The sequence below is a fragment of the Crocodylus siamensis genome, chromosome 1 (genome assembly GCF_052110815.1).
Source record: "Crocodylus siamensis isolate JL-2025a chromosome 1, ASM5211081v1, whole genome shotgun sequence".
Lineage (NCBI taxonomy): Eukaryota > Metazoa > Chordata > Crocodylia > Crocodylidae > Crocodylus > Crocodylus siamensis.
In genome coordinates, this window is record NC_143395.1 from 265,188,280 (window position 1) to 265,214,150 (window position 25,871).

The 25,871-nt window shown below is 45.0% G+C and overlaps 1 protein-coding gene across 5 annotated transcripts in view; it reads right to left on the reverse strand.

The window, feature by feature from the left end:
• Positions 1-25,043, reverse strand: part of GK (glycerol kinase) — a 50,804-nt gene extending 25,761 nt beyond the window's left edge. For 3 of the 5 annotated variants that reach the window (XM_090061925.1, XM_090061955.1, XM_090061916.1), the window contains exons 1-9: positions 24,817-25,043; positions 13,048-13,121; positions 12,295-12,401; positions 11,511-11,588; positions 9,503-9,582; positions 5,520-5,657; positions 4,623-4,732; positions 3,632-3,698; positions 2,194-2,211 (exon numbers count right to left, since the gene is read on the reverse strand). In XM_090061925.1, coding sequence (XP_089918051.1) covers positions 2,194-2,211; positions 3,632-3,698; positions 4,623-4,732; positions 5,520-5,657; positions 9,503-9,582; positions 11,511-11,588; positions 12,295-12,401; positions 13,048-13,121; positions 24,817-24,894 — 750 coding nt within the window. In that variant the 5' untranslated portion in view covers positions 24,895-25,043. The remainder of the gene's footprint in view (positions 1-2,193; positions 2,212-3,631; positions 3,699-4,622; positions 4,733-5,519; positions 5,658-9,502; positions 9,583-11,510; positions 11,589-12,294; positions 12,402-13,047; positions 13,122-24,816) is intronic. The other 2 variants (XM_090061945.1, XM_090061935.1) reach the window with 1 other exon arrangement.
• Between the last annotated feature and the right edge of the window lie 828 nt (positions 25,044-25,871).

Below are 25,871 nucleotides of genomic sequence, written 5' to 3' on the forward strand. Positions count from 1 at the left end.
AATCTAGGTTTCATGGAAGAGAAGACAATTGCCCACTGGGTACAACAATGAAGCTTAAGTGTTTTGTTCTTGAAAAAAAAACAATGCAACTTAAATGCATGAATTGCATCTAACTTCAGAGGTGTTGGCTGTAGCTGTGGTGGCCTAAGAACATAATCAGACAAGGTTTAGTGGGTAAACCTGATATCTTTCACTGGAGCAACTAAAGTTTTAGTTGGTTTAATGAAAGGTATCAGATTTAGCCAAAGAACCTGATCTGCCCTAAAGCTGAAGGTGGATGTAGGAGGGAAAAAAATAAATACAATGAAGACTGGAAGAGCCTAAAGAGTATAGTGGTAGATTAAGGGTTAAAACATGAAGGCAAAATCAGGCAAATAAAAACGATACATTTACGTGGCCAAGAAGAGAAGCAGACTATCGTGTCACCAACTATGCTAGGCATCAGTTAATATCCTTCCTCCTTTCCTATGACTTTATGGTGACAGAATCATGGTGTGGTTTGTCCAATGAGTGGCCATGGAAATATTTATTCCAAACTTTGGAGGAGAAGTATGATCCTTGTTACCAGACTTTTTCTAGTCCCTCAATCTTGATAAAACAGTCTATGATAACAAAGCGGAAGGCCAACTAATGCTTACAAGGAAGAACAAGCTCAGGCACAAATGTCACTATGCCACCTTTCCATTTCCTAGGTCTCTTCTACATATTACCTTTCAGATGCACAATGAAATTTTTAAAATAGCGTATGACAACTGACCCTGTATTGTGCTGAAAGTGTATTAAAGACTGGAAAAATAGGTATGAAATCCAAAAATCCGCAGAGGTTCTCCCCGAACCTTGGTCACCCACTCCAAAAGTAAAATGGTACCACCCTCGCCAACCCTCTGGAAGGATTCTGTTAGCTAGCCTCGTTCTACCTCTCTTCTCTTGCCTTCCCTTCTACATCACTTTGACTTTATAGGAATTGGATTTTTTTTTTAAATGAATATATGCTCTATACTTTCTATGATGGCTGCTATTAGACTATAAAAGTATGTATCTTGGATTATTACGTTTCCCATCTCTGTGGTCAAGATCAAGATTCAGACTCAAGAGGAATTTTTCCTGCGAGTAAATGAGCAGAGCTTTCTCCCCTCTACACTACGTACAAGAGAAATGCATTGAAGCCACAAGGGTTGAAACAGTGCCTTTAAAAAAAAAGATGGCCTGCAAAGCAGGTCCTGTCACTTAGAGGGAACATTAGAGGTCCCTGCAACACCATGATCCTAGTACACATAGGATCTCTACTTAATCTACCACATCAGGCCTAAAACTAAGCCAAGAAATTGCAAGATTCATAGGCTGACTCAAGATTCAAAGGAGGACTAGACCAACCCGTTTTAACAGTTCTCATTTTCAGCATAATTTGTTTTAAGAGTTATAGTATTATCCACGACAGAGAACACAAAGATGCTAACATGTGGCCTCTAGCAATAACGTTTATGCTTTGCACTTATAGCATTTCTGAAAAATTACAACTCATTTTTTTAACTAAGATAAATTAGATCTCATTTTCAGATTAAAAAGTTTTCATTTATGCAGCATTTCTTCAAAACACAAATCACAATGTTCCAGACAGATCCTTCAGGTGTATTCTTGCAAATAACCACAGGCATCACCGATATGCAGTGCCCCGTCAAGATCTGCTTTACTTAACAAAGTTGCTTCTTTGTGGAGCTGTGACAATGCATTTTCAGTGAAGCCATGCGTAAGACATAACAGTGCATTTCCAGTTGGAAAGTCTTAGTTATTTCTTGAATTCCCATTCTATAGGCTGAATGTTCAGCAGTTTATATGAATTCGTAAAAACAAAAACAAAAACAAAAAAACCACAAAATTTATATGCCAGTAATCTATTAATATTGAAGGCAAAAGGATATTCCATATTCTTATGAGAGAAAGCTCTCTCTATTAGCCAGTAGCTATGTTTGTTTCTCTTATGAAAAAATGTTTTTCTCCACCTGAGATTTATGCAAGCATTCCAGCTAATTCATAGTTAACCTGGTCATATCATTGCAGTGCTTCAATATGGAGAGACTTACGAATTTTATTTTACTTAATTGTATGCAAAAATAACATTTGTAAGCGGAAATGCACTGTATTTGAACAAATGGATGAGAACTGGTGGACAGCCTGATGAAAGCCTCTACTCACCACAGCAGAACTGATTTTCTACAGTCAGCAAGAAAAAAAAAAGTGGGTTGGGAAAGGGAAAAACAGAAACAGACTAGTACAAGTTGAAAATCATCTACTATCCTGTACTATTTTTCTTCTCCCATCTGCTGTACTAGCAAAGAGTAATCAAGTTGTTCTAAATTAATCTAACCCCTTTGGATTCTAAATGTGAATGTCTTCTCCCACTGGCAAAAACATTTAGATTTTTGGCTGGTTAGAGCCAGACTTTTTTTTAATTTATTTTATAATTAAAAAAAGGGCAAGGCAGACTTATCTGGAGCATATATAAAAGGATAACCTTCAGAGCAGAAAAGAGTTTCCTGTAGAGAAAAGAATCTATATACAGGCTCCTGTTCTGAAGACTTCCCAGCCAAGGGAAAAACAAGGTCAGATTCATTAACATTATAGTACCATACCGCACCACTTCTTCTGAGGTACAAATGTCTCAGCCCCAACTGACTGGCCACAATTCAGGACTGCCTCCTGTGAGAAGTCTCTGCAGTTGCTCAAGAAGCAGTTTGACTGCAAGACCAGCAATGCTCCAATAGTGTTTTTTGTACCTTAAGCTTACCCTAGCAACTAGAACCAGATTCTTAACAACAACAAAGACAATGCAAGATGCCACTTGTAATTTTGATCTATCAGAATTATACCAAATCCTCCTTTTAAATCTCATGAGCCTGAAACAGTAGTCTTACCATTCCCTTTACTAATTATAGTCCCATATAAATCTCTCATTGCTCCTTCTGCAGCTAATGCTGCCAAAGTAGTAATCACTTCAGCAAGGGCACTGTTTGAAGCTAGCTAATTACTTTTTCTTTGTGGTTTTTCAGAATGAATTTTTCCAAGTAGATTGTGAATCACTAAATAGGAATCAGATTTTTATTATTACTGAAAAGTCCTTCCATTTGTTTTCATTAGCTAACAGTGGTTTACAACCTTCTGGCCCTGCAGGCTAGATGAATGGCATGGGGTTGGATCCAACATGGGGTTACAACATGGAGTCATTCATGGGTGCAATCTGGCCTGGCCTCATGGCAGCAGAGAAAACCCATGTACCATACAGGACAGTCATCCAGCCTGTGGGGTCCCCACAGGTCTGAAAATTTGGTGGCAGGTAGTGGGGTCAGCATTAGTTGCACTCAGTCATGGCAGTTAATATTGCCACTGCTCCCTGATGCCAAATTTACACACTTGTAGGGAGCTCCCATGGGCTGAATTTATTCTTTGAGCCAGAGGTTGAGCACCATTGTGATAACAGGTAAAGGTACTACTATTATTTTCAATGTTGACAATCAACCTACACTGCTTTAAAAAACAGACTACCAGGAGGTTTTTCAACCTATGCTTCAATAACTGTGTTTGCAGGAGAGAGAGTTTAAGCACAAAAAAGAAACAAACAAACAAACCTACATACCATCAGGCCATAGATCTCAGAGGAACTCCTCACTTTTGGAAGCATTTCCACAGGAATATCAAAAAACCTGAAAACAACAAGACTAGTTAGTTTGCATCTATTTGTATTGAATTAATAAGGAAGATCTACTTAGACAAATTTAAACTATAAAACATAACCATGTGAAGGAAACTGTGATTGCCATATCTTAATCCATTACTCACTGCCCTTCCACACAGTTGCTATGGAGGATACCCATCTTGTATTAAGGATACAGACAAAAAACAACAACCAAAAAAACCACACTTGTAGTGGCTTCAAAAGGGGAGGAATGGCTGCTACTCAGAAGCATAAGCCTGTAGACCAACCCTTCCCCACCCTATATTTGAGTAAAGCAGGGTTAGAGTTAGTGGGTTCCACTACAGTTAGATTACTCCAAGCGTTGGTCTGTCCATACTCTAAAAATGCATGTATTTTTGAGTGTTCAGTCAACACATCCAATCCCAGTCACATTCCAGAACGTCATTTTCAAAGCAGATACGTACTTTAAACAAAAAAAAAAGGGGAGATAGAAAAGAACAGAAAGAAAAAACACCAAAATCCAAACCCAACACAACTCTTTGTAAAGCTTGAATTTAAAACAACATCTACAATTTCCCACCATAGTAAATGTGGATGTTCTGAAGGACTAGTTTGAGAGCTAAGAAATGAAATGAAATCTATTAAGGTTTATGCCTTCCTTGTGTGCCATTTTTCCAGCTATAGAAAAATACTAGAGTTTGTCCCCCTTCATTAATCCAGACAACAGTTATGTGGATATGTAAAAACAAGAAACCCAAGTTGTTATGTTCATAGTAAATACAACTAATTGCTTTTTAGTCACAAATGTGACCAGACAAGCGTTGTCTGAGAAAAAAAAAAAATCTTTGAAAGACACAATTAGTCAATGATGTGTAAAGACAGACACTAACACTGCTATTTCACTAAATGTAATGAAAAAAATTGAACTTACTGGCAGAGTTCAGGGTCCCACTCCAAGGAATGAATGTTGAACAGCATTGTTCTACTGGCATTAGTCACATCGGTACAATGAACACCTCCATTCCTTCCGCCAGTCAAACTCTGAATAAAGCAGCCAGCAATAATGTCAGCAGGGGAAAAAATTAGCAGCCCACTAATTGTGTACAGGTGTTATAAAAAACAAAACAAAAAACAAAACAAAACAAACAAACAAAAAAAACATTTATTAAAACGAAATTATTTCCATTAAGAATATTTTGTGCCCTTAGAAGCTGGAACTCTGACACCTTTTCAATGAATGAATGAGAAGTTAGACAAAAGAAGAATTATACACAGTACAGGAATCTGAATCTGTGTATTTTAATTTCTCCTTTTTCAACATGCTGCAAAGGTAGTTTGCTAAAGTCTCTGAAGGTCCACATTTTCCGAAAGCATAAGCAAAATTTTAGTGACACTTTGCTAACAAGACCCACACCAAGCATGATGGTTAGAATATTTAAATGACATATGGCATGAATTAGCTTGTCTTGCCCAAATGTCAGTATTAGAAGTTATTAGGTGGGCCATATTTACAATGTGGAAGTCTGCTTTAGCTAAGAACACTTCCTTCTTCCCCACAACGTGAGAGCAAGTCATACACAATTAAAGCACTTGAAAGCAGTTGTAAATATAGAGCCTTTTGTCTCAGTCTGAAAAAATGCCCTTTATTGTTTAGGAGGACATGAAAAAAAACAGGTTACTACAACAGTGGGAAGACTTTGCAGAGACAGGCAAACATACAGCTGTCATCAAACATAGCCTCCTAAGAATGACCCAATCAGGTGTTCACGCAAGAGGGGGTGTCTGCGTTCACAATCAAAGCTTGTGATACAAAACCTCACAAACGTACCCATATAAGCCATGAATCAATGGTGCCAAACATAGCGCGTCCATCATCAACTGCTTGCTTAATTTCTTCCACGTTATCCAGCAGCCATCGAAGTTTCACTGCACTGAAATATGTGCTAAGTGGAAGACCAGTCCTAGGCTGCAAAATTGAAAAAATCTTTAGGGCATCCAGTCAATTGATTCTTCCCAATTACTTCCATATTTTTACATTATATTGGGGAACAAAGGGCGAGAGAAAAGAGACACTAAGCAATCAAGGGTCTTTCAAAAAGAAAAAACAACTAAAAATGTCTTAAAAACAAGAGAACAGATGTTCCCAATATTGTAAGCCTGCATACATCAAAACCAAATACTAACATGCTGCTGTGATCTTTGTTAGTCAACGTACCAGTGGGCAGTTCAAAGATCTTGCACATAGTAACAAGATACGAGCGTTTGTAGAAGTCATATCTTATCTTAAATAGCTGCCTCCAATCAGAGAGCAAACCCAGATGCTTAAGTGAGTATCTTTGAGAGGACAGACTGCTAGTTTTTGGTTTTAGGGCCAATCAAGCTAACATGCTGCTTCACTGATCTGCTATTATTGGGTGTATCCAGAAAACAGAATGGCATTCAAAAAACCTCAGTTAGGCTCCGGAGTGGTGAGAGATGCGCGGGTGAAAGTCCGCCACACCCCCGCTCCCCTGAAGCCCCCAGAGACCCCCCAGCAGCCGCGGAGCCCCCGCAGACCCCCAGCACAGCCGGAAGTGGGGCCCGTGGTGGGAGGGGTTAACCCCTCTCTGAGTGGGAGGAGGCGGCTGAGGGGAGCCGGGCCGAGTCAAGCCCTGCCCAGGCCCCTGCTTCTCCCAGCCCCCAAGGGAGCCACGTGACCGGAGCTGCGCAAACAGGCGCACTTGTCTGCCAGCGCGTGAGTTAGTGTGGAGTTCGCGCAGGAGGGTGCGCGGGAGGGCCCGAGACCCTGCCTGCGAACCCCCCAAGGTAGACAGTCCCAGCCATAGCCAGCCTACCAGAGGTACGTGTCGCACCCCTCGGGTCCCCTCGGGCTCTGCGGCCCCCCGCCCGGCACCTCAGAGACAGCCACCCAGACAGAGCCCGAGGTTCCAGGCTCCACGCAGACGGAGCACCTAGCTTTCGGCTGTGGGGGCTGCCTGTCCCTTTTTCAGGCTCTGGCGGCCACAAGCATGGCCACCTCCCCGTGTGGGGTCTGCTCCCTTTTGGGGTCTCTGGCACACCAGCTGGAGGAGCTCCAGGACACAGTCCAGAGACTGCGTGCCATCAGGGACTGTGAGCAGGAGATTGACTCCTACTGCCAGGCCCTTTTCCCCTGGGACCTGAAGGTAGACCACTGTCTCCCTTCAGGGCAAAGGAGGACTCCAGGACCTCCCACTCTGTCCAGTCAGGGGCATGGACCAAGGTGGTCAAGGGCCCTAAGGTCCGCCGCACCAAGGCCCCTGCCCCACTGGAGCTTACCAACAGGTACACATTTCTTGCTGCTCCAGCAGAGACTGCTGAGTTGCCAGCTCCCACAAGCAACACAGGCTCAACTGCAGCTACCGCCCCCGCTCTCCCCAAGCAAAGCACAAAGTGTTTGTCATGGGAGACTCCATCCTGAGGGAGACTGAGGGGGCAATCTGCCGCCCTGATCCCTTAGCCCGGGAAGTCTGCTGCTTGCCGGAGGCCCACATCTGGGACATTGCAGAGAAGATCCCTAAGCTCCTCTGGCCGGCAGACCATTATCCTATGCTCCTTAGTCACGTGGGCACCAATGAAATGGCTCGGAGCGCTCCCAGCCGGGTCATGAGTCGCTACAGGGATTTGGGAGCGGGGCTAAAGGTCTGGGGGCACAGGTGGTGTTCTCGTCGATCCTTCCAGGCTGGGCTGAGGAGGGAAAGGAGGATCCACAGAGTCAACCAAAGACTGTGGCGCTGGTGTCATCAGGAAGGCTTTGGCTTCCATGACCACAGCCCACTCTTTGGCGAGAGAGGCAGCGAGCTGCTGGGAAGAGATGGCCTCTTCTCAGCCAGGCTGGCTGACCTGCTCCACCAAGCTTTAAACTAAGCCCATGGGGGGACAGGGGGACTACCACCACTGCTGGCCCACTGAGCAACCCTTCCAAAGCCAGCAGGCCAAGACACTTAAGGGAACCCACCCCTGCCCCAGCCCTGGTACAATCTGTGAGCAAGGCAAGAGCCCCCAAGGGGACACTTGCCTGCCTGTACACAAATGCCAGGAGCTTGGGGAATAAACAGGAGGACGAGCTCCTTCTGCTCCATGCAAATAATTATGATGTCATAGGAATAACGGAGACCTGGTGGGACTCCACCCATGATTGAACCTCGGGTATAGATGGCTGCCATGGGGCTCTTTAGCCTGGAAAAGGGCAGGCTTGGGGTGATCTGATGGTTACCTATAAGTTTATCGGGGTGAACACCAGTATCTGAAGGAACGTTTGTTCACCAGAGCACCCCAAGGGATGATGAAGGGTTATAAACTACTACAAGACTGTATTAGGCTGAACGTAAGGAAGAATTTCTTTACTGTCCGAGCCCCCAAGGTCTGGAACAGCCTGCCATCAGAGGTGGTTCAAGCACCTACATTGAACACCTTCAAGAGCAAACTGGATGCTTATCTTGCTGGGATCCTATGACCCCAGCTGACTTCTTGCCCTTTGGGCGGGGGGCTGGACTCAATGATCTTCCGAGGTCCCTTCCAGCCCTAATGTCTTTGAAATCTATGAAATTTTACAGCTGTACATCCACCATGTTAAGAAGTTAAATGTGAAAAGGAAATACACTTTGTTAAATAGTTTCTCAGTAACTGTCAAGTTTGCTTTATTAGAATCTAGATATGAAAGAATCAGGACACATTTTTAAAGAATTTTACATAAAGAAGTATGGGGGGGGTGTCAAACTTTTTCTTGTTAATTCCAGGGGTGATTTCTATTTTTAGAGTGATATTGTGAAACCTAACTTCCACAACTCCCATGCAGTGACACTTCAACAACTTATAGACTGGGCCAATTCCTTTGGTAACTGGGTAAGTAATTTTTTTCTGCTTTCAGAATTCATTCTGATATCCCTAGATGCTACTAGATTCCCTAACCAATGTAACAATTTGACAAGTTAAGGATGAACTGGAGGTCTTAACTCAGAATTTCCAGGTTTGGGGAAAGTTTTAAAAATATATATATATTTGCAAACACCCAAAATTCACAAAGTTTGGCAAAGTTCTTTGGGTAGATGTGATATCTTCTATTAGACCAACTAAATAGTTGAAAAAAGTTTATTGGCAAGCTTTTGGGCACGAACACCCTTCTTCCGGCAATTGCCTGCAAAGAACTTGTTTCCAACTATTTAGTTACTCTAATAAAAGATATCACATCTATCCAAAGAATCTTGCCTGCCTATGTCCTTAGACCAACAGGGCTACAACCACCAACCCTACATGCAAAGTCATAAACATACATACACCATCAACTACTTGAAAACCATAAGACAGGAGTACCCAACCTGTGGTACATGCTATAAGTAGCATGGGCACCAGCGCAAGCCCTGGGTGCTCAGTAAAGGAAGGGACCTCAAGGGAGAAAGGGAGCAGAGCAGTGTTGTCAGGTGTCAGCACCAAAACTAGGTTAACCCTGTCCTAGCTCTGTAGATGCCACTGAATCCTGAGCTTTGAATCCTCACTTGCTATATAAAACTGCTGTGGTTGCATGGCTAGGTAAAGGTTAATCTGACTTTTAGTAGTGACACCTCCTTCTGCAGCAGCATCTTGCCTCTGCTCCTTACAGCTGGAGTTCCCTCATCTCCATTCCAGCAGCCCAGGGCACAAACTATCACATATACTTTTGACTGGGAGAAGCACTTTGGTGGGAGGCTGACAGGGAGGTGCGGAAGGACTCTTATTTGTGGTGCACCTGTCAAAATGGTTGGCCTACACTGCTTTAACACACTACTAATTAGATTTTCTGGAAATACTCCTTACCTTAAAAAAGGATTTATTTTTCCCAGGAATTCTGTTAAGAAGCCTCTCAACTGTTGACTGGGTTCTCAGGTCAAGCCACACTACAAGTGAAATAGCAGAAAACATTTGTACCAGGATAATCATTTTCTTTTTGAAGTACCCAAACACGCTGTCACTTTAGGTACAATATTTTAATGTTTAAGATCACAAATCTGAAAATATTCGAGAAGTTTATGTATTTCTTTAAAAAGGCTGACAGAAAAGAACTCGCCATAAGCATGTTTCTGTATCACTTAAAGACCTAAACAAGTGGAAGGCTTGCATTCCATTTTGAAGAACAACTTATTGGGTAGAAGCTTCTACACAGACTATGAAAAATCTTTTTTCTCCACCTCAAAGATAAACAAGGAAATTACAACACTTACACTACCACAAGACTAAATGTCATTCATTTAGAAAGCTTAAAAACAAACACCAGGTTTATTTATTTACTACTGCTGTGAATACTCTGAACTACAGCAACAGACAGCAATAAAAAGGGTGTATCTGTACTTGAAATTAATGCACAGCAACAAACTCAAGAGCTATTTCAGCCAGAGACAACTGCTCCCAGGCACAACATCTACCCCTGTGCCAAGGACAGCAGCACTTTGAGCTGGGGCAGAGCAGCTCTGGGCTGGCAGCAGACTCAGGAGGGGTCAAACCTCAGGCTCTGGGTGGTGGTGTTGGGACTGGCTGGGGCACAAGGGTGTTAAAGTGCAGAGCTAGGTGGCAGGCAGCCCCTGCCCTTTAGCACCCTCATGCCCCAGCCAGCCCCATCACCATCTACCTGTGCGTTTCAGTGCAGTACATGACTCAGCCATAAGACAGTACTGTCCTTGACACTACTATCTTATGACGGAGTTAACTTTACTGCATCCTAATACCAGCATGCGGGTAGATGGTGATGCTTTACTGAGGACCTAATTAGACAACTTTGCAAAGTAGATGCACCCACACCCAGAGCTACTGATTTACACAGAATGAAGTTGTAAACGTATTAACAACTTCAACACACAGAAAGCTATTTTAAAAAGAAAGAAAACCTCCAAGCCTAAAAGCTTCAAAACCCCTAAAGGCAGTGTCTCATTCAAGTTCCTGAAGGCTCTTTGAAAGCTTCCAATTAATGGGAAAAAGTAAGACAAGTCATTTAGATCTCTGGAAGATGCACACAAATGCTGAAGGATATTCTGTAGCAGGGGATGGCAACCCCTGGCACATGTACCAGAGCACTGCACATGGAGCCATTTTGCTCAGCACGCCACAGAGAGCCCCAGCTCTGGAAAGGCCCCAGCTGCCAGCAATGGAGCCTGGGCTGCTTGCAGTAGTTGGTGAGGAGGCTGCAAACCTTACTGTGTGGAGCCCAGGCTACTCGCAGGAGGCAGCCACGAGCCTGCAAGCAGCTGTACCAGGGTTGGGAGCCCTGGCCTGGTTTGCTGCAGGCAGTGGCTGCACACATGCCTTGGGGAGCACAGCGGGGAAAGGGCTGGGGCTGCACTCCACCGCCAGGGGCTAAGTGCCTGCAAAGCCTGGCATCCCTGTGGGGGGCAGAACTGGGGGGCCAAGGGAGCCATATTCCTAGGCCTGGCTGTGAAGGGCAGAGCGAACTGAGTGCAGCAGCCCCATGCAGGAGGGCTCCAGCAGGGCAGCTCTGGGCCTTGCTGCCCTTATTTGTGTCTCCTCCTTGCAGAGCTCATTCATGTGGTGGCCAAAGGAATCATTGCTCATTTACAGGTGCTTCCTCCCTTTCAGCAGAGAACTTCATCTGGCCTGTGTTGTCTGGGGTTGCCTTCTCTCTCCATCACCCGAGTCAAAGGGTCCAGGGAGCTGGGAGTGGATTCTAGCAGCAGCTGTGCTGGAGCTGCTGTGCTATTGGTTAATTGTTTAACTAATATAATTAGAGGAGGTTAAACAACTATTTTTAAATGATGTTTACATCCCTAATATGGATTATAGTAGGCTATACACAGTTGGACACGAAAATATTTACCAATAGCATTGTACAGAGGTTCTCCAGTTGTCTTGTCCCAAACCACAGTTGTCTCCCTCTGATTGCTGACTCCAATGGCTTAATGGATAAAAACAAATAAAAGTGAACTTTTTTTTAGAAATATTCTTTTTCTGGAGCTAAAGGAGAGGTAAATGAATGGATAATGAAAAACTTCCACTGTAAGTAGTTTCTATTCTAGAAGTATACTTTTATATCTTCCATTTGTTTATGATTTTGAATATTCTACATCTCATTCTTTCATACTGTCATGCAGTACAAAGGAACTATATTTTGAAACAACAAGTTTCGTCAATTAGTTGCTTAATCTTGTGCAATGCCTGAGGAGAACAGATTTAGTCTGTATATTCTGCCAGACAATGCCCTACTAATAAGCACCAACAGTCTCTTCTCTTTTTTCCGTTATTCAGAACTGTTTTGGGAGTGTGACCCAGGACCTGAACCTGCCACGCTTCTACATACTAACTCAACAGTTTCAAATTTCCTCATCGCAGAATCCTTTTATATCACTTCTGCTGCAGAACTCCTACCCCTAGGTCTGCAGGCCACGTGGGCTGATGCAGAACCAGGTGACCTGGTGGGGTGATGACATAAGTCGCCCCTTGGCCCATTCCTCCATTACCTCCAATGTCTTTGCAAACCTTTAATGATCTGTCACAGAACCCTGGGGTCCTGCAGAACATAGTTTGAAAACCACTAAACAAACTGCATTCCTATATGACCCTCCAATCCCCAAAAACCAGACATGTAAAAACTTCAGTAGTACCTTTTATGTTGGTAATATCTATGTTCAGCTGTTTCAATTTCTCACATGTTCTCTCCACACATTCATGGACTGACTGCAAGATTTCTTTTGCATCTTGCTCCACCCACCTTTAAAAATATTAGACAGCAGTCAAAGCACAGGCAAAAATTTAAGACAGCCGCTACATTTATGGAAATACATATAAATATTTTATGAGAACATTACAGAAAGTCACAAGTGAAATAATCAAAACAATATTAACTCTTGGCTAATCTCCAGTCAACTTGTTTCCTTTCATGATGGAATGACTAAGCACATCCTGTATAAGTAGTAGAAAATGTCAGATTAAAGTTAAAACCCTTTCTGTGTTGTTAAGTTGGAGTCCATTTTCACAACACATGCATCTGCAAACAAACACACAATTTTCTTGCTAGAATACAGTGGAAAAAGATGATCCAAGGATTACCTTCAATGACTTGTGTACAGTATATTTAGCAATAGTGAACGAAGCTGAAGAATGTGGACAAATCAAGGGAATGGCTAACTTTAGCTCCTTTAAATGGAACTGGAGGGTGACAGTAACAGGTCAAACTTTCATAAACACAGTCTCAGAAGTTTAACCTTGGTGCACATCCCTGATGGCTCCAAAAATTTTCTTTGATGGTTCCAAAAAATCCTCTACCACATGAAACAATTAATACCAAAAACATGTAAAAAACAAATACATCACACTAAAACCTATGCAAATAAATGTGTACGTATATGGAATCATACCCTTCTTTAGGGAATTTCTGTTGTATTTCTACTTGATGGTGGCTCAGGAGCTCTGCTGTTTTTGCATTAAAAACCTGAAAATAGATAATACAGATAAAATCAAATAATGGCAGAACAAACATATGATGCATATCTATTAGCAATTATAAGCCTATGTGTAAAAAGTGATATTAGAAAACTTCTCCTTATCTTCACCAATAAAATCAATCCCATAGAAAAAGTCAAAAAGTACATAAAAAACTTGATCTTACAACTCCTCTCCATCAAAAAAACTGATGTTGCTATTTTGATAATGATTTTGATTACAGCTTGGATTAAACCCTTAAAAAAACAAACAAACTAATGTGTAACTATAAAATAATCCAGCTGCCCAGATATCCAGATTCCTGGTTACTGATGATTTTTTAGATCCGACACTAGCTGCCCTGCACCACAGCAGGCATTTCAAACCTGGAAACATAGCAATTCCTAGATTTTTCCACATTGCAAAGGATCCCTATTAAGAACCACAGGAGTTTTTTAAAATATGTATTTGTGTCAGAAAGCCACAGGCAGAGACACTTCAGAAAACTTCTGGGGATTTTCTTGGACATTTGATGAGGGGTAGGTGGTAGTCCAAAAGTAGGGTAAAGATTTTTGAGGATTTTTGTCAGTTTTGTTTTACCATATTCTGTCATCAAATCATTTGATCACTTTTTCTCTCTGTGTAGTAAACCCTTTGGTTTTTTCTGTTAAGTGCCTGGGGTAAATTACGATTTCTAGGCAAATTAATAACCCGGGCATACCCTTCAGTGGAGTGGGGGGGACCAGTAAGCTTATACAAACCCATGGTGCATCTCTGGCAGCATCCAGACACCCCAGAGTTGTCACAACTTGAACTATTTTAAATTACGTCAGTTTCGCAGACTGACTAGTCTACATTAGTTTGATCAGAAGCTGAAGTGATTGATAAGAGCTTCCTATCCTTGCAGGCTGGTGCATATCTGACTTTATTACGATTTCCTATCTTTTTATCCTTTTTTTAAAAACCTAAGCTTTATTTTTCAAAAAGTGTGGCCAGACTTCCCTTTGGAAGAGAGAAAGAAAAACTGGAGAAGGAAGTGTAGATTAGAAACTGTAGTAGTGAGCAAACTGGAGGAAGAGGCAGCCTTTTACAAATGTCCATGGGTCGATTCCATGACAAGCATGTCCAGAAGAAACTTACTATAATGACAGAGAAGACTGCTGTGATCAGGCTCTCTGATAACAAGGGCAGGTAGGTACAGGACAGGCAGACTAGCTGCACTGGGTGCTCCTAAAGAGCTTCTGCAACAGCTCTATCAACCATATATAAGCAAAGGTTAATTGAAGGCTGCAGCAACAACCCATAAGTCCAAAGTGTACAAATAGGGGTGCACAGATATATTGGTTGGCTATCAAATCAGCACTAAAACGAGAAATAACATTAATTGGGTTTTTTTGGTCATTATAACTGTGTGCCCAGAACACCCTGATAAGCGTAGTGCAGTCCCGATGCCCCACTGCCAGCCCAAGCCTGCGGCAGACTACAGGTCCTGCAGCAGGAGGGGGAAAGGGCACTGGGGAGCAGTCACCAGGCACCACACACAGCAAAGGGACCGTTACTAGCTCCTGCTGCTGCCATACCAATGCTGCATGCATAGCAGGGGCCTGAGTGCCAGAGCTGTTGCAGAGACATTGGGCTGTACACAGGCAAGGTAAGAAGCCATATGAGGGAAACTGTGCTCTGCTAGACACCGGGCACCTTTGCAGAAGTGGCTTTTTAACCAAGCAGCTGTGGGAGACTGGCTGTGCAGGGCCTGCCAGCACTGAGACAGCAGTGTGCTCTGTGGCTCCAAACATGCTTGGCACCGCTGTCCACATGAGGGCCCACCCCACCTGCCCAGGACAGTAGCATAGGCTGTGCAGAGAGCAGGGCTGTGGGCAGGAGCCATGGGAGAGGGGGCAACACGTGTGGGAATAAGGTGGTCACTGCCTTCTTCAGAAGGCCAGAGCAGGCAGGAGGCATGTGGCTGTGTTTGTGTTATAAACGCAAAACAAACTGAAAAAAGTTACAGTAAGAGCCGCATTATCTGGCACCTTAGAAACCAGCATGCTCCATTAACCAGCATGCCACTCAATGCAGCAAAAGCGAAACTGAAAGTGCCCATTGTGGCACTTCCGGTTTCACCAAGCCCCAAAGCAGCCCGCGCTGCTAAGCCCCCACGGCCTGGGGCAAAGCAGCTTGTGTGGGGGCCAGCTGTCATTTTCACAGGTTTATCTTGGCACTTGGCTCACCCATGCCACTCCGCAGCCAATCTGAGTGTCCCTGGTGTGCCTCCCCCCAATGATGGAGAGGGCTGTCCATCATATGTCCCTGTCCCTCACCACTGATTGGCTGAGGAATGTCCATCACTTGCTGCTGACTGATGGAGGCCACCTTTGCCTGCTTACCTGAGTGCCGGCAGCCCGCTTTGTGCCAGGCTGCACCACCAGGAGGACTTCTGGCTCCCACTGGGGAGCCAGCATTTTATTTTTAGTAAGTTTTTGTTTTGTTTTGTTTACCCCATGGATTTTGCAGAAATCACCCAATTTCTATGAAATAGCGATTTGAGAAGATCCCTGCCTAAGATTAAGAACAGCAAGTTTAGTTTAAAATGACTGTTTCCTAACCAAGTTGAATTTCTAGCTATGCAAGTAGTAAAATATTTATAAGTGCACTGTCCAGAGTGATAAAATGTAAATGGTCAAAAATTCACATGTGCCATCACACCTACCAAAGAGTACCAGTTGAAAAGCACCCGACAAGGGGAAAACAATTACATGTATTCACTGGGGGTGGGGATGAAAGAGTACCAAAAGTATCATTATTTGCATCCTTTACCATATCTTCCAGTCAGATTTTGTTCCATCTGTCGAGTGTCAACATTATATTAAACTGGAAACTCAATTAGGTTAGGAATTGTCTATAATAGTACAGTAGGGAAAGAATCACATTTCTTTCTTTTCACTAACAAAGATGTTGGCACAGGGACACAACAAAATATTTCAAGTCAGGCTAAGCTTTCACCCTTGGTCCAGAAGCTGAAGTGCCATATTTACTCAAATCCAAGACAAGGGTTTTTTTTACCCCATTCTACCTGGCGAAAAAACACCTTTGTCTTGGATTCAGGTACAAGGTGAGGGAACAGGTGGCTGCTGAGGTTCCAGCCCTGATCTGGGTTCAGGGTCAAAGTCACAGCCATGCCCCCCACCAATCTTCCAAAGCCTCTTCCCCCCTCCCACCCCCGACATGGTAGCTCTAGCCCCTGCCTGGCCAGACAGCAATGGCTGCACCTAAACCAATGGTTATAAGCAATAGCTGCAATAGCAGCACCTCTGGCCTTGGGACTGTGTGGGAACCAGAGCCAGGGCTGGGGCCAGGGCAAGGGCAAGGGGTAGAGGGAAGAGGGGAGGCAGGTGGCAGAGGGACAAGGGGCCCACCCCACCACTTAAATCCCCCCTGCCACAGCAAGAGATTAAATGTACTCCTACATACCAACACAAGATGCTAGATATACAGAAAAGGACAAAAATATTCTTTAGACCCTAAACCAACATGGAAAAAAGACAAATCACCAAGAAAACAAAAGCTTGTGCTTTGAATCTACCATTTAATCACTTTAAAAAGGGAAGGAAGATACTGTTTGGGAGCATATGTTAGCTGTTACAATGCAACTGTTGCATCTATATGCACCTATTGGGATACAAGTTAATGAAAACATCCTAACAAAGAAAAAAGAGCTTACCTTAGAGTATAGGTAAGTACCTGAGGTCTGGGCTCTGGGGCTGAGGGACCATGCACAGGGCCTGAGGGCTTGGGGGATGAGATTCACACAGCAGGGCCTGATCTAGCCACACTGATGTTGGGTCCACAAGCTGGGACCAACCAAGCACAGGGCCCCAAAGACAGTGTGCAGTCTTGGACTTGGCATGTGGGGTTCAATCTGGCACATGGCTCAAAACAGGCATACGGTATTGGATGGACCTCATATGAGGTTGGCCGGACCCTGCATGTGCCAGCCCAATCCAGTACTGGTTGGGGAGGTGGGACCTCTCAATAGGTCTGTAAATTTGGTGATTGGTGGGTGGGAAAGAGGGAGTAAGTGGTGACAGTGTTAATTGTCATGGCTCCAAGAGCTGCAGCGGATAATGCTGCCATTGCTCTGTGCTCTCTTCAAGTCCCGATCCACCCACCAACTTTCCAGACTCACGGGAAACCCTTTTCCTTGTACAGAAATGTACACCCCAGTTTTCCCCAGGCAGTTTTGATGCAGATCATAAGAAAGAAAATACGGTAAAGAGTATAATTTGCATTCGTTTTGTTACACTTGTATTCTTAAAAGGAGCTTACAGAAGTGATGGTTACACTGTAATAGCTTGTACTGGTATCAACAGATATAATTGTTATGTCAGTCTATACCAGGGGTGCTCAACTTCTGGCCCACAGGCCAAATGCAGCCTGTGGAGCCTTGGAATCCAGCCCATGGGATAGGAAAATTGGTGGTGGAGGAAGTGGCAGTAGTGCCATCCCTTGGCACTGTCAAAATCCCAAGTCCTGTGGGGCCAGATGGAGCTGGACCATGCCCCCTTTCCTCCAAGTCACCCAGTAGGACCATGCTCCCTTCCCTCTCCATTGCACCCTCACCTCTCCCAGGACTGAGACATAACCTCTTCCTTCCATGAGGCTGGGACATGCCTCCCACCATACTCCCTGCAATCCTTGCCTGCAGGGCCAGGCTATGCCCCTGTCCTCCTGTGGGGCTGAGCTACACCCCCTCCCCATGCAGGGGTGGATCACACCACCCTCCCCTCCCCACTCCCACAGCCAGGTCGGGGCTGGCCCAAGCCCCCTTCCACAATGTGGATGGATTGGGGCCAGGCTTCCCTCCTTTCCGCTGTGTGGGGGCCAGATGGTGTCCCACTGGATCAGAGTCGTGAAGGGATTGGTTCCTCTGACACCAATTTTCACTCCCCCCACCTTGCTTTTCTGCAGGTTCCAGCTCACCATACAGATGTTCTCACTTGCCTGACATAAAAGATCAATTGAAATGATTTTGGGCATCAATATGTTGTCAGCCACTACATAAACTTCTTACAAAATGATTGAGGACATCTGGGATAACACTTCACTTGCTCAGCTGCTGCCTTCCACATGGTATTATGCACATACTAAATCCTACTACAATCCTCTGTGGACAAAGGGAAAGAGAAGAATGGATAGACTACTTACATTAAACACATAAGGAACAGAAGTCAAAATCTTTGCATTCAAGTGCAACAGAAAAGAAGCCGGTCATCTGCACTTTATTGTCGTAAGAAAAGAGAAATTCAACGGGACTACTCGCTTAATCTATGTCCAGTTGTTTCTTTGGTTTGTTTCTCTATGTTCAATGCAATGCACAGCATTAATGAAGATAGGGAAAAGGATACACTGTAATATATCTAATCACGTCAGGGTGCAGTAAGTTACAAACAGACCTGGTCTTTGTGGCTGGATCAGCTGTGCTTACTAGGCAGAGACAGATGGTGCCTGGGCCACTGTCCCACAGGATTGGGCCCCTGCCATTCCTGGCACTTTAGACACCTGATCCTGCAGAATAATGGCCTCAGATGCCTGGCCCCAACCCAGGGCACACCTCTGCAGGTCTTAGGGCTTCCCCACTCTGTGCCTTGGGTTGGAGGAATGTATTCAAGGCCACTGTCCCACAGGGGAAAAACACCTACCACAAAAAGACAGTGCAAACTACTACTAAGAATCATACTTGCAATTTTGGGCATCTGTAGTGTGACATGGGGCAAGGACATTTATTTGCTTGGGGTTCATGGAGCCACAAATTTCTTTATGATGGCATAAGGGGGCAACTGCTTGCAGCCTAACACATGTCTGATATGACAGACTGTGAAGAATAATCCAAGGTCTTCAGGATATACTGTAATAGCATGACAGTAATGTTTCAATCTGTTAGTAATTCAGATTTCACATAGAAATGCTGGCAAGCAGCCTAATATAAAACAAAATATAGGCCGAACCTTTTGCTTAACTAATGTGTACACGAGGTCGAAAGGCAAATTTAAAGTCAGATTTTGAGACAAAGTTGAGCCCCAGACCTTGAAAGGATTAAAGTTAGATAACAGTACAGAGAAAAAGTAGTCAGTGAGTGGGAGTTAGAGACTACCGAATTTCTGTCATCCTCCTACCTGATGAAACTGAATACAGTGGTGGTATTTTAACGTGGCAGCAGACTTCATACCATGCAGCTGCAATAACGTTCAGTTCAACATAACTACAGACCCAGCTTGGCAGTTGAAAGGACAGAGTGCCATCTTCTTTATACTTGAATACAAATATCATTTCCATTTGAAGGAATGATCCCTGGAAAGTGCTAAGTTACTCATCTCCAATTCTTTGTTTTTCATGTGGATTATTTTTTTCATATTCTTAAGAAATCTTGATTTTCAATGAGAGTAATTTTGTTGGCTAACAAGGCCTGCTTGCAACAAGGCCATCCCAAAGGAGAAGGGGGGATGGGGGGGAAAGAGACCTACTCACTACGACCTTTAACCTCTCAAAAGAAAAAAAAAAAGCACCAAACATCTGGAATATATTTCACATAGGATTTCTGGTCAAAAGGAGCACAGGCTAGACTAGAAAGACCTCTGCCATAAATTATATTGGTTCCAGAGCTACAGATTGACAGACCTTAAACTGTTTTTACCTTATGTCAACACAGCTATGTGGGAGTGCAGTACTTTTTCATTTTATCAAGTTACGAAGCCTTAACACAGAATTAAAATACTAATGTTGTCTTAAGTCCTGTCTGGTTTGCTAGATAACCAAGTTCTGCCTTCTTAGAAGAAATTAGTGACTACACTAACTGCAGTCAGTTAATTATTAACTGTTAACAGACTAGGGCTGCCCCTCTGATGAACAGCTACTGAAAACCAGATTTTTTTATTAATTGAAAGCAGTCTTTGCTTACTGAAGAGTGTCTACAATCTGAAGGAAGTGTTTTATGTAAATATTAAAACATACAAAGATCCAACTGTAATCGCATCACTAGAGAAATCATTCTTCTACAGGGACAGACCAATAGACCTAGAAAAACTATAGCATGGGCTGCAGCAGTTAAATTTTTTGCTCTGCTCAGCCAAACTACCTCAGGTCCCTCAAAGTAAAATGGTGAGTCAGGCCTTGATGGTCATTACTTCCATGTCATAAGACCAGGGAGCCTGTTTTTCTCTGTTTAGAAACTGCAAATTCTCTAATTTAAACAAACCCTCAAGACCTGTTTTTTTTCCCCGTGATTAAAATGAAATGCCAATAATTGTATGTATGTATCAGTTGAACACAATGTTTTATTGATATATTTACTGTTATAAAGCAATTTGGAAGCCTACCTGTACCTCAGTCACTATAATAAAATAATTTCTAAATACCTATACATTTTGGTGTTTGATTTTGTATTTTTTATCATGGAAAAAATCAAAGTTCTCTCTGTCCCCTTCACTCACCAAAATATAGGTCCAGCTGTGCCTGTTCTCCCTCCCCCATCCCCATTTTGCAGCACTGAACAGCTGTTGTATGCTAGTGCCCTGCCCCTGCCAGTGGCCCTCACTCCCAACCCACAGCCCCTGGGGCCTTGCTGGTGCTCCTCACTCTGGACCCACTGAACCTCACCCCAAAGTATGTGAGGAAGGGAATGGACGTGTAGAGAAAGTCACAGGTGACAGTGGAAAGGGGTAGGGGGCACAAGTCACACAGTAGCAGGTCACACACTCCCCGTGATTGCTACACCCACAGGAGGGTGCAGGGCTGCAGTGGGGTTGGACCAGCTCCAGGCAGGAGCTGCCACTGCAGCCCAGCAGGCCGGACCCAGCACTGGAGGAACAACTGTGCTGCCACAGTGAGGCACACAGTGATAGAAATGGCAGTGGCAATGGCACCCCCCACTGCTGCCAAGGGGATAAGGGATGCCTCACCTTGGCAGCCATCACAGCATGGCATTCCCTCCCTCCTGCGCTGGGTCCCCGCACTGAGCTGCAAAGGGGAAAATCCATGATTTTCTCCTTTAAAAGAGAAAATCCTTGTTTTTCTCTGTTAAAGAAGAAATTCCATGTTTTTCTGCAGCAAACAGAAAACCCAGATCCCTGCAGATGACAGACTATATATGTGACCAAAAGCATGACATTAAGAAGCAACTGTCTATCCCAGGGGTTTTCAACCAGAGGTAAGTCTAACCCCAGAGGTAGTTGGAAGGGTGATAGTATGTGCGGGCAGGCAGGGATGGGGCAGGGCAGGTGGGGTGAGGGCAGCGGTGCCCCTCTGCAGATGGACGTGGGGTGGGGGAGCTCGCAAGTGGTGGCCACCGCCACCCACCACTCCATGCTACTACCTCCCAGGACCAGGGCTTGCAGGGGAGGGGGTGCAAGGGCAGCCACCAGAAGGGGTACACTTGTTAGAAAAAGGTTGAAAACCCCTGGTCTATCCCATCTTTGCTACTTTTCCATCTGTACTTTGAAACAGAACTTAGTACCCATGGGTTTTTAAGTAATGTATGATTCATACATTTACTAAACTCACATAAGCAAGAAATATCACCAAGGTCACATGCAGATGATCCACTCCTACTGGGAGAATATCTGCTCCCCTGGTAGAGACGACAAGTGCACAGCCACTCCAGCTTTTTCTCCCCAAGCAAAAGCCACAGCTCCGGGGAAAAAATAACCCAACTCCAACTACTTAGAAGTTAGTCCCAGGAGAGTTTCTCCCAGGGAAAATGAAGCTCTGTATACTCTCCTGCAGTTTAACTGTTCCAGGTGGCCAGGAGTGAAGCCATGGGGAGAGGCTCCTGTTCTTTTCAGAAACTAGGATCACCCCAGTCTGAGGAAGGCAAGGAGGAGGCAGCTGCTCCCATCCTTCATGAAGACTGGGAAGAGGGAAGATGGGAGGGCAGGAGAGGAGCCTTGCCTGCCTCATCCTCACATACTTCTCATCCTCCACACACTGGGAGTCTGCAGTGAAAACACACAAGACCTGCAGTGGAAGCCAAGCAAAGGGAGCAGTGCTGTGAGCCCCCTGCTTGCTTCTAAGACTGGAGTCCCTGAAAGTGGGAGGACTAGAGCAGTGCACATTTTCCCTAAGATTAGGATCACCCTGGTCTTGGAAGAGCAGAGGAGCAGGGAAGAGAGAGCAGTTGCCGGCTGAATGGCCGTACTGATCCCCCATCCTGGAATTTCTTCTAGCAATCTAATTTCTCTTAAGTTAAATTAACACTGCTTAGAGACACCCATGCCATGTCACCTTATTGGTGCAAAGAAAGCAGACGAAGCCTAACTATCAGTGAAAGTTCTTGCCTCCCTTCTTCTCAAGAGCTGTCCTTGATGGGACATGCAAGGTAATGCTAATATTAGTGTCATTCCTCAGTCAGGAATTCCTCTGCCCTTGAATCTGTATTTTGCCATTTGACATTTCATAAAGCAGAGGGCACAGAGAAATATTTGTGATGCAGGTCAAGAAAGTACTCAACACCAGCCCAGTCCCTTAAATCTCCAGCAACTCAGCAACATGAAACAGACCGCAACAGGAATGTTTCTTTGGCAACCTGCTAAAAGAAGGAAAGCTCGTATTTTTTTCCTGTTTGCGTACTATGCACACTTAATGGCACTTTGTATGCATAACGAGGTTCCTCCCCACTCCAGTTAAGACTACTAAGTAAAAGTAAAAACCATGCCTGGCACCTTTCCAATACAAAACTCTTCTGAATTTACTCCTATCAGCAAAATATGTGAAGTCCTTAACTTCTGCATAAGGCCACCAATGGGAGTTGTGTTTGTAATATGAAAACAGTTCAAACAAGACATCCAGCACTTCCAGGGCCAGTGTTATAAATATGCTAATTGATCAATCAAGTTGACTGTCAGTAGAATCCACAGAATCATAGAGGAGTCGGGCTGAAAGGGACCTTCAGAGATCATCTAATCCAACCTCCTGCCTGAGGCAAGGTCATCCCAGACAAAGCCACTATCTAAGCTCTACATAAGATGACCATCCACTCTAACACAGCACACACCTAACCCCCTAACCTGTGGCAGGTGAAGTGGGGGTCATTCGGCAGCCACTTTCATAAACCCTCTTACTCCTCTTCCGTTGCCTGGAGACAGGAGAGAAACCAGGTGGCAATCAGCTCTAAGCAACCTCCACTCTCCAGTCAATTCTGAAATCCCTCTCAGAGCCATGTCTGCCTTCAATCCTCTGAATGGCACAGAATCATAGACAATTAGGGTTGGAAGGGACCTCAGGAAGTCATCTAATGCAACCCCCTGCTCAAACCAGGACCATCCCCAGCTAGATCATTGCAGTCAGGGCTCTGTCTAGCCAGGTTTTAAAAACTTCCAAGGATGGCGCTTACACAACCTCTCTGGGTAGCCTATTCCAGTGCTTTACTACCCTCCTAGTGAGAACATCCTTGCTAATATCCAAACTAAACTTCCCTTGATGAAACTCGAGACTGTTGCTCCTTGTTCTGTCATCTGCCACCGCTAAGAAGAGTTTAGCTCCATCCTCTTCGTAACCCTCCTTCAGGCAGTTGAAGGATGCTATCAAATCCTCCTCAGTCTTCTCTTTTGCAGACTAAATAATCCCAGTTCCCTCAGTCTCTCCTCATAAATCATATGCCTCAGCCCCCTTGACCATTTTTGCTGCTCTCCTCTGTACTCCCCCCAGTCTGTCCACATCCTTTCTGTAGCGAGGGGCTGCAAACTAACACCTTGTCACCTCCCAGCCTAGGTCAGAGTGGTCAGTGCATGACTCTAACCTCCTCAGGAGGGGAAGGAGTGGGCTTAAAAATAACACCATGCTGTGGGTTTAAATAAATATTGGCACCCCATGGGTCCTGAAGCAGTGCTGGGTCTTGCTTCTCTTCCTTTGTCTTTCTGAGGGTTGGATTAAATCACTTCAGTTCCCTTCTTGCCTTCAATGCTGTGACCTTCGGGCAGGGAGGGGAAGAACCATAGAAAATGAGACTTGGAAAGGACCCCAAGAGGTCATCCAGTCCAACCCCCTGCTCAAAGTAGGACCACCCCCAACTAGGTCATCCCAGCCAACACTCTGTCTAGCTGGGGCTTCAAAACCTCCAAGGAGGGAGACAGAGATACAAATGGAGAGAGGTCACAGGCTGCTTTCTAAGCAAAAAAGTGTGTCTATCTACTGATCTACACATACACATGTACATATATATAGAGATCAACAGATATATACACTGACATGCACACATACACATATGTATGTGTGCATGTCAGTGTATACATCTTTTGATCTATTTTATATGTATATGTATGTATTTCTATTAAGCTATTTGTGTGTAGTGTGTATTATGTATCTTTATATCTATGATCTATTTTATATGTATGTATGTATGTATGTATGTATGTATGTATGTATATGTGGGTGTGTAGTGCATATAGCTATTGCTCTATACGCATGTGTGCGTGGTAGTGTGTATATCTATTGACCTGCTCCGCCCGCATGCATGTACGTGCAGATCCATTATTCATCTTCCTAGGCCCCCTCAGCTCTTGGCCCTCACGCCGGCCCGCCTGGCGGCAGGGACCCCCCGTACCAGGTCGGACGGATCCGGGCGGGTCGCCCCGCCCCCTCTCCACGCACCTCCCGCCCAATCAGTTGCGCGCCGGCAGCCCCGCCCCCCGCGCGCCGGCCGGTGCCCCGCTCACCAGAAAGCGCGTGGAGCTCGTGCCCTGGTCGATGGCACCGACCAACGGCCCCAGCGTCGCGCTCGCCGACGCGGCCATGAGACCAGCGCACCGCGTTTTAATCCCGCTCCCCCCGCGCCGCGACAGTAGTACAGCCCAACGCCAGTCGGCCTGTCTGAGCTCCGGGCGCGGCTCCGGTTGGCCTTGCCGGCGCGTGCTTCACTTAGTGCTCTGGGGCGGGACTACGCGGGGGCGCTTCCCGCCGTAGCCAATCAGCGCGCGAGGAGGGAGGCTGGCGAGGCCGGGGGCGGGGCCACCGCGCCGAGCGCAAGAGGCGGGGTAGGAGCGCGCCGGGTGGTCACGTGGCTTGGCTCCCCTGCCTGAGGGGTTGGGTTGCAACCGCGGCGAGAGTGAGGGGAGTTGCAACAGTCTTTGGCTGTCACTGGGTTGGTCTGCAAGGTGCAACCCTCCCCCAGCCCCCAAGCGCCCCAGGGATAATGGGTTTGGAAAAGCCTTTAAAGGCAATGGAGGCTTCCCCTTTGCAGCCAGGAGGCAAGAAAAGCCCCGGGCACCGGCAGAAGTGGATGCCAGTAGGCGCTGGCCTGGCAGCTTGATGCATCCTGGCATGCATGCCCTGGAGAGGGTTGCCAAACAAGTTGGGCAAGTTGTGAGCTGGGAAAGCCTAGCACACTGACTATGAAGCCGGACTTAAAACACTAAGGGCTCTGCTGTGCGCGTTGTTATGCAGCTCACTGGTGAACTGTGCCAAGACATCATCACATGATAAAAATGACTATCCAGCTATAAAAAAAGAGCCAACCTAGTATATATAAAATTAGCACTTGAAAAAAGTGCAACAGAAAACTCCATTGTTAGTTTCTATCCCACTTTAATTTTAAACTTGTAGCAGGGCCCAGAGTCTAGCTAGTATTTTAAAACAATTTCTTCTTTTTTTTCCTGCAGTTTCTGGTGGAGGGGAGGTCAAGTCTTCAGGATGCACCCCCATCGCATTTTCAAGCTTCGTTCTGTAACCAATGCAACTGGCAACTTGCCTTTAAACAATGAACTCCTTCTCC